The sequence below is a fragment of the Cucurbita maxima genome, unplaced genomic scaffold (genome assembly GCF_002738345.1).
Source record: "Cucurbita maxima cultivar Rimu unplaced genomic scaffold, Cmax_1.0 Cma_Scf00017, whole genome shotgun sequence".
Classification (NCBI taxonomy): domain Eukaryota; kingdom Viridiplantae; phylum Streptophyta; class Magnoliopsida; order Cucurbitales; family Cucurbitaceae; genus Cucurbita; species Cucurbita maxima.
The window spans coordinates 3,562,426-3,574,322 of NW_019272033.1; the positions used below are offsets into that span (position 1 = coordinate 3,562,426).

At 36.1% G+C, this 11,897-nt stretch overlaps 2 protein-coding genes across 2 annotated transcripts; both read left to right on the plus strand.

Annotated features, from left to right (window-relative positions):
* Positions 1 to 161: 161 nt before the first annotated feature.
* LOC111492426 (thioredoxin H-type-like) lies at positions 162 to 2,810 on the plus strand. The gene is made up of 5 exons (XM_023141766.1): positions 162 to 165; positions 1,468 to 1,667; positions 2,133 to 2,255; positions 2,410 to 2,601; positions 2,700 to 2,810. The coding sequence occupies exons 1-4, from the start codon at positions 162 to 164 to the stop codon at positions 2,563 to 2,565; spliced, it is 483 nt and encodes a 160-aa protein (XP_022997534.1). The 3' UTR covers positions 2,566 to 2,601; positions 2,700 to 2,810.
* A 636-nt stretch (positions 2,811 to 3,446) lies between these two features.
* Positions 3,447 to 10,234, plus strand: LOC111491877. The gene is given in 6 exon segments (XM_023140949.1): positions 3,447 to 5,388; positions 7,853 to 8,088; positions 8,226 to 9,005; positions 9,095 to 9,466; positions 9,544 to 9,765; positions 9,841 to 10,234. Coding segments are annotated over 6 exon segments (3,789 nt in total). The 5' UTR covers positions 3,447 to 3,503; the 3' UTR covers positions 10,135 to 10,234.
* The last annotated feature ends 1,663 nt before the right edge of the window (positions 10,235 to 11,897 follow it).

An 11,897-nucleotide genomic window follows, 5' to 3' on the forward strand; every position in this document is an offset into this window, starting at 1 on the left:
GCTTTGGAAAGTATTCGTGTTGTTGAATCTCTCATATTTGTGCTTGGTTCTCCATGATGTGCTATGCTTTAATCAGGTTGAATAAGAACTGAAACTTTGGAGGATTTAGGGGTCATTTGGGTGAGGAAATGAGTTGAAAGGAGGAAATGGGTCAATGAAATATGGGTCTGCATCTCTTGTTTGGAAGAAAGTCGTTTTTATAGTGGGGCAATGGAACAATTTATTCCTAGGCATCTTTTATATCTATGACCATACATTATTGAGTATTCTCTCTTTCTCTCTGTTTTCTTCTGGTTCGTTTTTTATATCTGTCAAGCTCACTGCCAATAGATGATGTTATTTTTTGCCTATTACATATCGCTGTCAAGATTTTAAAACTCGTCTACTAGGGAGAAGTTTCCACACCTTTATAAGGAATGTTTTGTCCTCTTATCAAAACCGATGTAGGATCTTACAAAATCGCGAAACAAATGCTCACTTCTAACCTATAAAGTATCACAAATAACATATTCACTATTTCAATTTTAGTCATTAATTATTAGCTAAAAAACATGAATTATGTTACTGTCTAAAATCATAAACTTAGCCGATATAATTGACATCAGAAAAACATTTACTTCCAAACATGTGTTTACACAAAACTATAAATGCCCGAACTAACTACTATCTTAAGCATCCACAATAAACCAAACTCAAATTATAAAAGAAAACATTCAACTTTTAAGGAAGTTGTTATGCTAAATTCCAAAACATAATAATTCTCATAGGTCCAATTTATTAAATACCTTTTTTCTTTTCTTTTTCTCAAGATACCAATTTCTTTAAAGAATACCAAATAAAATAATAAATATTTAGGTTTTCTACGCTTTAATATAATTATGCAAAAAAAAAAAAAAAAAAACTAGGTCAAATTTCATAATTTTCTTTGTTCCCATTATTAATGTTATTTTGTTTTATTTAATTACACGTAAATGGGCCCAAATTTGCACCGGAGAGAAGCCCTATAGACTTTAAAAAATGATGGGCCATAAGACCATAGCGGAGAATCCAATTCCTTAACCTTTTAAAACCTTTATTATTATTAAACTCGAAAGATAAAAATAAAAAATATGCAATTTCAAAAAGGAACATTAATTCATTTTAAAATAAAAAACAAAGATTATTTTTTAAATATTTGAGAAAAAAGCATTTAGTCAATTTCATTAGTTTATTCACAATTTCTCTTTATTATATTTTTCCATGTGTAGCATGTTACATAAAAATAATGTATGGTTTAATCATCGTTTTAATATTTTAATTCTAATTATATTTACTTTAATTTGTGAGCGTTTAAAACATTTTTTTTAATCCTTTTTAATTATAAAATGCATTATAAATATTTTAAAATAAATAGAACATAAAATTTTTCAATAATTTTAAAATTAGTAAAACGTCTAAAAATGGGCATTTAGTAAAAAAAAAACCGAGGAATCGGAGACCTGTCCCACCCCTCATTCTATAAATACCGGCCCACCGCCATTCCTGTATCGGTGCTGTTTTTGATACAGAGAACAATTTTTGCTGGTCTCCGATTTCTGTGTAAGCCATTGGCTCAAGAAGGAAATGTGATTGCCTGTCGTAGTACTTCTGAATGGAATGCTGTATTATTGAAAGAATCTGGAAAACTGGTATAGTCTTTTGATTTTTCAGATTCTTCATTTCTACATTTTAATGGATTCCGATGGATATATGTTGAAAAGCACTTTCACGTTTCCTGATTCCTTTTGCCTTTTCTTTTTCTATTCTTTTCCTGTTTGGAGATTGTTCAATGTTTTGGTAAAAGTCGCGATGGATTCGCCAGAATTTCTGATCTCTTAGGCTAATTATATATTCGATTTATCAATATTGAATGATCTCGTGTTGAAATTTACGATATCTAGGTTTTCTTTTTAACGTCTTAGTGGAATCGTTTGATTTGTATTCTTCAGGACTTCAATCCTTCACTGTTACACTTTTCCTTTTTCTTTAGTATGACCTTGAACTTGATTGTGCTATTTTGCTTCACCACACTTGACTGATTCTGTCTTACAGGCTACTATTACAGTTTGTGTCAATTTTTTGTTCCTGATGTTTCTTAGGTTTTGATTTGATAGATTGTGGTGCATTTTACTGCTTCCTGGTGCGGGCCACGCCGTTTAATTGCTCCATATTTCTTACAATTGGCTAAGAATCATCCTAGTGTCATTTTCCTGGAAGTAGACGTCGATGAATTGAAAGTAAACATACTTAAGCTCTTTTTGCTCTTTCGTATCTATCACATCATATTTCAATAGTTCTGTTTCTTCAAGATATTGTTGAATACTGTAGCATGCGCTAGAGCTCTTTTCTTTTTTACTTGATCCCAACAGTGACTTCCGTTACTCTCTGCAGCATGTTGCTTTCAAGTGGGATATTGAGGCATTACTGACGTTTATTTTCCTGAAAAGAGGGCAAAAATCTCACAGGATTGTTGGTACTGATAGAGCGGCGCTATTGAGGAAAATAGAAGAGCTAAAAACACCAGCAGTTGCTGCTTCTACTGCTTAGACAGTCAGCTTGGAGGATGTGTCCTCCTTATCATCGGTATGGTGTAACAAGGATGATTCCAGCTTTGATTTTGATCTACTTGTGGATTTCATAACATTGTCTAAGATGTTCACTGTTTTTGTTTCTCCTTACAGAAATTGGATTATGTGCGCAACTCTCAAATATGATTATGGTGCTAGTTGTATAGAAGCTGCTGGATTCAATGTGGAATAAATGGGTTAGGAATTTGTAGCCTGCTGTAAGAACTTGACTCACTGCTATATATATATATATATATATATATATATATATATATATATTAAATCTAGTTTTCCATTACTTGCACTCCTTAAATCAATGAAGTCGTACTAATACTACAGTTTTCGTAATTAATTTGAACACTAAAGAGAGCAATTAATTTTAACCTTCAAGCATTAACCAAAATATTCGTGGATTAGAGAGAACGACAATGATTTAAAAATCTATTAGGTTTTTTTTTTTTTTTTTAATATAAAAATTAATTTTAAAAGATTAAATTTAAGATTTATTAAGAGATCACAAATTAAAGTCATATAATTGAAGATAATTACAAAAACCAAAATAATATTTAAATCGTCAAAATTTAATGGATGTAATTTTTAAAAAAAATCTTATATCTACTCTCTTAGTTAGCTTATTATAGATTTTTCCAAATTTTCTTTATGAAATTGAAAAAATCACAAGTAATTGATTAAAATTTAAAGGCCACGACGAAAATGATATTTTAATAAATTAAAAAAAAAAGAAAGAAAGAAAGTGGAAACAGTATCCAGTAACCCCATCCACTAGAGCCTGTGGAGGAGGCGCCACGTCCACACCTGCGGCATCTTCTGATCTTCATTTGGTTATTTTAATTAACAAGTTGTGAGTGAGCCTATGAACTTTGGAAGGGTGTGAAGAAATCTAGTCTCTGATTAACAATGGAGAAACTGGCGATTCCTTGCCAAACAAAGCCTCCAATTTCCGTCCCCGCTTCAATTATCAAAACCAAACCCCTTAAATTCTCCTCAAAACCAACTCAAACTACTATATTTTTCACCCAGAAAACCAGTTCAAAGTCCAATGACGACCATTTGAGTTACCTTTGCCGCCATGGCCTCCTCCGAGAAGCCATAGCAGCCATTGATTCAATGTCCAGACATGGGTCTAAGTTAAGCACTAACACGTATATCAATTTGCTTCAAACTTGCATAGATGCGGATTCTATTGAAGTGGGTCGTGAGCTTCATGTTCGTCTCTGTTTAGTTGATCAGGTGAACCCATTTGTCGAGACGAAGCTAGTAAGCATGTATGCGAAATGTGGGTTTCTAAAAGATGCACGTAAGGTGTTTGATGAAATGCTGGAGAGAAATTTGTACACTTGGTCGGCAATGATAGGCGGATATTCAAGAGAGCAGAGATGGACAGAAGTAGTTGAACTTTTCTTTTTGATGATGGGTGATGGAGTACTGCCTGATGCTTTTCTTTTCCCAAGAATACTACAAGCTTGTGGGAATTGCGAGGATCTTGAAACTTTGAAGTTGATGCATTCTGTGGTTATTCGATGTGGGTTGAGCTGTTCTATGCGTGTAAGCAATTCTATTTTGACGGCATTGGTTAAATGTGGGAACTTGAGTTTGGCTAGGAAGTTCTTTGAGAACATGGACGAAAGAGATGAGGTCTCTTGGAATGCTATAATAGCTGGCTATTGCCGGAAGGGACATGGCGATGAAGCTAGGACTTTGCTCGACACGATGAACGATCAAGGATTCAAACCGGGTTTGGTTACTTGTAACATACTGATTGCTAGTTATAGCCAGTTGGGGAAATGTAATCTTGTTATAGAACTGAAGAAGAAGATGGAAAGTATGGGGATCACTCCTGATGTCTATACTTGGACTTCGATGATTTCGGGTTTTGCTCAAAGCAGCAGGATTAATCTGGCATTGGATTTCTTCAAGGAGATGATTCTAGCAGGGGTTGAACCAAATGCTGTAACTATTACGAGCGTGTCGTCGGCGTGTGCTTCCTTAAAATCGCTGCAAAAAGGACTGGAAATACATTGTTTAGCTATTAAAATGGGAATTGCTCATCAAGTATTGGTTGGGAATTCACTTATTGATATGTATTCTAAATGTGGAAAATTGGAAGCTGCTCATCATGTCTTTGATACAATTTTAGAAAAAGATATTTATACGTGGAACTCGATGATTGGAGGATATTGTCAGGGTGGATACTGTGGTAAAGCTTATGAACTTTTTATGAGAATAAGGGAATCAAATGTAATGCCTAATGTTGTGACATGGAATGTGATGATATCAGGGTGTATACACAATGGAGATGAGGATCAAGCTATGAACCTCTTTCAAATGATGGAAAATGATGGGGAGGTTAATCCGAATACGGCGTCCTGGAATTCTCTGATTGCAGGGTACCATCGGCTCGGTGAAAAGAACAAAGCTCTAGCAATATTTCGACAAATGCAGTCTCTTAATTTTAATCCTAATTCAGTGACTATCTTGAGTATCTTACCAGTTTGTGCAAATGTAATGGCAGAGAAGAAAATAAAGGAAATCCATGGCTGTGTGTTGCGTAGAAACCTGGAAACGGAGCTTCCTGTTGCGAACTCGCTTATAGACACGTATGCCAAGTCGGGGAACATTCAATATTCAAGAAACATCTTTGATGGCATGTTGTCGAAAGATATTATCACCTGGAATTCAATTATTGCAGGATATACTTTACATGGTTGCTCAGATGCTGCATTTCATTTGTTTGATCAGATGAAAAGGTTTGGAATTAGGCCGAACCGAGGTACACTGGCTAGTATTATGTATGCCTGTGGCATTGCTGGGATGGTCGACAGGGGACGACATGTTTTTTCTAGCATCACTGAAGAACATCAAATTCTGCCAACTTTAGATCATTATTCGGCTATGGTTGATCTTTATGGACGTTCTGGAAGGCTTACCGATGCAATCGAGTTCATCGAAAACATGCCTACAGAACCTGATGTCTCCATCTGGACCAGTCTACTGACTGCCTCGAGGTTTCATGGGAACTTACACTTGGCAGTACGAGCAGCTGAGCGCCTACTTGAATTGGAGCCTGATAATCATGTGATTTACCGTTTATTAATACAGGCATATGCTTTATATGGGAAATCTGAACAAGCTTTAAAAGTGAGAAAGCTTGGAAGAGAGAGTGCAATGAAGAAATGTACAGCACAGTGCTGGGTTGAAGTCGGTAACAAAGTCTATTTTTTCGTCAATGACGATCATTCCAAAGTCGACGTTCTAAATACTTGGATACAAGGCATTGTAGGGAAAGTAAAGAAATTTAATAATCACCATCAGCTTTCTATCGATGACGAACCGAAGGAAGAAAAAATTGGCGGGTTCCACTGTGAAAAGTTTGCATTTGCTTTTGGCCTTATTGGGTCGTCTCACAAACCGAAAAGAATAAAAATCGTGAAAAACTTGAGAATATGTGGAGACTGTCATCAGATGGCCAAGTATGTCTCAGAGGCTCATGGATGTGAAATATATCTAAGTGACTCAAAATGCCTGCACCATTTCAAAAATGGCTGTTGTTCTTGTGGGGATTATTGGTAGCCTTGAACATGATGTGTAAGTTGTTCTTAGAAGAGGGTAGTTGCTTGAAAAGATGATCTCTGGGAATGTGCAGTTGTGAAGATTGGTTAGAAGACAGATTCCTGTAGAATTTGGATTATGCTGAGAATGCATTGTTCATAACACATTTTGACAGGTTTGCGATCTATTTATAGGTAACGAAATAAATTTGATCCGAACGTAAGAGGTTTCTTTGTTTTATGGTAATCACTGTTATATCTGTTTATTAGTATAATTCTTATAGCATTTCGACATTACATGCTTGTTTGGGTGCATAGTTTACTGTATAATGACATGACACATTTAGGTTGAAATGATCCTTGGTTTTTGATGAGGTTATGGAAAAATCTTCTTGGTTGAACCAGTCTTTCATGATTTGCGTTATTCCCATGTTGTGAGGGGTTGTTTGTGAGATTCCACGTTGGTTGGAAAGAGGAACAAAACATTCCTTATAAAGGTGTGAAAACTTCTCCCTTGTAGCGCGTTTTAAAACCGTGAGGTTGACGGCGGTATGTAATGGTCCAAAGCGGACAATATTTTCTATCAATGGGCTTGGGTTGTTACAAATGGTATCAAAGCCAGCCATCGAGTGGTGTGCCAACGAGGATGTTGGGTCCTCAAGGGGGGTGGATTGTGAGATTTCACATTGGTTGGAGAGGAGAACGAAACATTTCTTATAAGGGTGTGAAAATCTCTCCCTAGTATACGCGTTTTAAAACCGTGAGACTGACGGCGATACGTAACGGGACAAAGCATACAATATTTGCTATCGGTGGGCTTGAGCTGTTACAAATGGTATTAGGGTCAGTCCCGGGGCGGTGTGCCAACGAGGACATTGGGTCCCCAAGGGGTGTTGATTGTGAGATTCCACGTTGGTTGGAGAGGGGAATGAAACATTCCTTATCAGGGTGTGAAAACCTCTCCCTAGTAAACCCGTTTTAAAACTGTGAGGCTGACAGCGATACGTAATAGGCCAAAACGGACAATATTTGCTAGTAGTGGCTTGGAGAGTCAGGTGGCTCCCAAGGAGGGACTATGTAACAGCCCAAACCCACCGTTCGCAGATATTGTCCTCTTTGGATTTTTCCTTCCAAGCTTCCCCTCAAGATTTTTAAAGCGCGTCTACCAGAAAGAGGTTTCCACACCCTTCCAAAGAATGCTTCGTTCCCTTCTTCAACCGACGTGGGATCTCTTGGGAATGCATACCTACGTAAGTCACTTTTCAGTACAAAATGTTTAATTTCATACCAAAGTGACTGCATGGAGATGAAAGAATAATAAGAATACCAAACATATTAGAATCTATTGCGAAACGCTACAATTGTTTTTTAAGATTTCATTTTCTATTGTATGGAAGGATCAGATTCTTTTCTAGTAAATATTTCCCCTCCTTAGTGAAATTTGGAATCTATCTTCCCCATATCACTTGAAAAAGCTTTTGAAACCTTGATTCTCTTCTCTATGCCTTTTTGGCTCAAATAAATTCCTCACAGGCCGTGGCACACTGCAATTGTGCTACACAGCCATCGAAGTTCAAGAAAATCATTGCTCTCTTTACTTGTCTTGTCTTTTGTTTCTGTAACAACAATGGTAGCTGCTATTCATTTGCTTTCTATTATTTGATTGCATACACTTTGTTTTCCACAACCAGTTAAAAGTTTGTTTGTTTCCCCCACAGAATTCTGATGGTTCTCGAAAAATCAAGCCGATCTCGGCTGGGCCTTTTGGAGGAACAGGTGGAAATTATTGGGACGATGGAGTTTTTTCGACCATCAGGCAGCTGGTAATTTGCCATGGAGCTGGTATCGACTCGATCAAGATTCAATATGATGTGAAGGGAAGTTCGATTTGGTCAGATAAACATGGAGGAAACGGTGGCACTAAAACAGACACGGTAACCCCATACTTCGTTGGATCATTGATTGTTTGCTCGATAATTTCGAAACATCTTTGTGATTAACTTTAGTTTGATCGTTGATGAAGAATACAGGAGTACCTCTGTGTATTATGTTTTCATTATTGGTTTTACAGGTGAAGCTTGATTTCCCAGACGAGTACTTGACTATGATCCGTGGACACTATGGTAGCTTTGTGTCGTTCGATAAAGTTTATGTTCGATCCCTGACTTTTATGAGCAACAAAAGGAAGTTCGGGCCGTATGGGGTCGAACTAGGAACGATTTTCTCGTTCCCTGCGACCGAGGGCAAGATTGTTGGGTTCCATGGCAGGAGTGGATTGTACCTGGATGCCATTGGAGTTTACCTAAAGCCTATGCCAATACAAACGCCATCTAAAGGAATGATTCAGTCACCGAATTACGTTGCTTGTAAAGCTGAAAGTGAAGGCTATTCAATTATACAAGGAAGTGTTGGCCAAAATTATGATATTGTTCTTGCTCTACGACAGAAGGATGAATTCAAAAGGCCTCTTCCAAATACTATCTCGAAACAAGTATCTAGTTCCTCGAGCTCGGAATCGAGTGATGATGAATCCACAGACAAGGTGAGACGAAACCTTTTTCTTTGACGCTTTTATTTGTCTTGTTTCTAAGTAAACTCAAATAACAGTTGGTGATGGTCATCTCAGAGGCCGGTGAAGAAGGGACCGTCGAAAGTTGAAAATGCGGTTCCGTGTGGACCGTGGGGTGGCTCGGGTGGAACTACGTTTGATGATGGACATTACTCTGGTATTAGGGAAATTAATGTGTCGCGCAATGTCGGTATTGTATATATAAAAGTTCTGTATGCTTGGGACGAGGAATCTATATGGGGAACCCGAGCAGGTGGAAAAGGAGGATTCAAACATGACAAGGTGAATGAATATATTTCCTGTATAATTTCGTTTAAGTTATTACTTTCTCTGTCGTGTTTTTCTCTTAGTCGTAACCAACCATTTTGCAGGTTGTTTTTGATTATCCCTATGAAATCTTGACTCGTGTAACTGGATATTATGGGCCTGTAATGTACATGGGACCTAATGTTATCAAGTCACTCACATTCCATACTACAAAAGCAAAGTACGGGCCATACGGGGAGGCGCTAGGAACCCCGTTTAGTACCAACGTCAAGGAGGGAAAGATTGTTGGATTTCATGGCAGGAAAGGCTTGTTCCTAGATGCTCTTGGCGTGCACTTAGTCGAAGGAAAGGTGAACCCGGCGTCTCGTCCTCCCTCCAGTGAAATCGTTCCTGCTGCACCGCCACCACTTCTTGGAAATGAGCTTGTCCCTTGGACTAAGAAAGTGGCCCCTTCAAAAGGAGGAGCACTTGAAGAGGTACTCTCTAACTCTCCTAACCATTTAGATGTTTCTTAGTCATGAAATAGCTTATAGACGAGTTATTTGTTTCATAGATTACTCGTGGTGTCGTAAAAGAACCGGCACCCTGTGGACCAGGACCGTGGGGCGGGGACGGGGGTAAACCATGGGATGATGGGGTATTCTCTGGCATTAAACAGATATACTTAACACGGTCTCTCGAAGCGTTTTGTTCAATTCAAATCGAGTATGATCGAAACAAACAATCGGTTTGGTCAGTTAAGCATGGAGGAAACAGTGGAACAAGCATACATCGGGTACTACCAAGGACTTTTCAACAGCTTCTTTTACATCCACAATGAAACAAACATGTTTTCTGGCTGTATTTGCAGGTAAAATTGGATTATCCACATGAAGTACTGACTTGTATATCGGGATATTACGGTTACGTCGGTAAAGGCGAGCGACAACAAGTTATTAAGTCGCTTACTTTTTACACAAGTAGGGGGAAGTTCGGTCCGTTTGGGGAGGAGATAGGGAACTTTTTCACGTCGACGACGACGGAGGGCAAAGTGGTTGGGTTCCATGGACGAAGCAGCTTGTATTTAGATGCCATTGGAGTTCATATGCAACACTGGCTAGGAGGCCAAAGGGCATCCAAATCGTCTATGTTCAAACTGTTCTGATGTGAAACTGTGAGAGAAGTAATAAAGTTGGGAGGGAAAATAATGTTTGACCTAATCTAATCAATAACGTTTATCATATTATTCCCTGCATATGATCATATTTCATATTTAGCTTTTTTGTTTAAAATTATATTTAGCGGATTATTTGATGCGCCAATGATGCTGAATTTTGCAAAGCTAGATTCTTCTAGAATCCTTGCAAACGTTCACAAAGAAAGTTAACTTAACAAATTGATTCCAACCAAGAGCTGGTTAGAAGATGAATGACTTTTAGATCGAACTTTGAGTATATGATGGTCACTCTTAGATTCTAAGACGACTCACTCCAGGATTAGCTTCATCAAAACTAGTTCAATGAATCGATTTAAACATCAAACCTAAAGGAAGGTTTGAAAAAGAATAACACCAAGAAAGCATCAAGAAAACACAAATGTTTTGTTTATATTCAACCATGATTCATGAATACTACGTGCCCCAAAAAGATAACTCAAACATAATGAAGTTCATCTACCAACTATAAACTACAACTTCCAATAACAACGAGTGAATACAAATAAAAAAAAATAAGGTATACATACATTGTCTTAATTGGTAATTCAACTACCAGACAAAGTCTTCTAATCACTCTCCAATGTCAGCCACTTCATTATTTTCTTGATTTGATATGTTAATGCTATAAATATTTTTAGGTACAAAAGTCTTTGTTTCAACTTTACACTAGCTAGTCTTGAATCTTATTAACCTTTTTTCTTGTAATTGGTTCTTCGGTTACATGCAAAGGTAAGTAGTTGAATTCATATTGTTAAGGATAGTTGACCGTTCATTATAAGGCAAATATCTAGATATTTGCCTTACATTACGGGTTACCATATTTGCCCTTTTATTAAATGTAAATATATTGTATTAATTTATTATTCTTTCCTTTTATCGCTATTTCCTTATATTTGTAATTTACCTTATTTCTGTATTCGGTAAATGATTATAAATAAGAGAACTCTCACTACCATTTGGGTGTGGTGGATTAATCAAACATTCACATGGTATCAGAACCCTTTCGATTTAATGATTAGTTTGGTTTGATAATTATTTAGGTTTGTTTGATAACCATTGACATGTAAGTTTATAAACACTCACATCTAAGCGATCTCTTTTGTACTCACGTGTTAAAGCATAATTTTGAATATCATAAAAAAAAAAAAAATAGTTTTTTATTTTTAAAATTTAGTTAAGAATTCAAATATTTCTCCGACAAGTGCAATATTTAAATTAAAAAAATTAGAAAGTCAAAAACAGCTACTAAATTAATTTTTTTAAAAATTAAATAAATTCTTAAATTCTACTATAGTAATATTTTATTTATTCTGACCTCAGACATAAATATTTTAAATATTAATCTATATCAAGATTATTATTATGATTATTATTTTGTTATTAAATGAAAGAATATATGAAAAAAAAAAGCTGAGCACAGAATCTAATTAACCTAATTACTCTACCAAACATTAAAATCTCTCATTAATTAAGAAAAAAGCTGAATCATTGGTCAGAAAAAGAAATTAAAGGATAATGAAAACAAATGAGAGTGAGCTGTAAAACCCAAAAATTAAATTCCAAATATTAATCAGAACAAACCCCAAAAAAGCATCATATTTTAATATTAATTATTATTAATTTTCTCTTTTTTAATTTGTTTAGAGAAAAAAAAAAAAAAAAAAAAAAAAAAAAAAAAAAAAAAAAAAAAAAAAAAAAAAAAAAAAAAAAAA

Bases quoted from the DNA above. Each gene is read 5' to 3' on its own strand.
- LOC111492426 (XM_023141766.1), top strand. The intron at 1,668-2,132 runs GTATAGTCTTTT...TTGATTTGATAG, and splicing joins TGAAAGAATCTGGAAAACTG to ATTGTGGTGCATTTTACTGC. The intron at 2,256-2,409 runs GTAAACATACTT...TACTCTCTGCAG, and splicing joins TAGACGTCGATGAATTGAAA to CATGTTGCTTTCAAGTGGGA.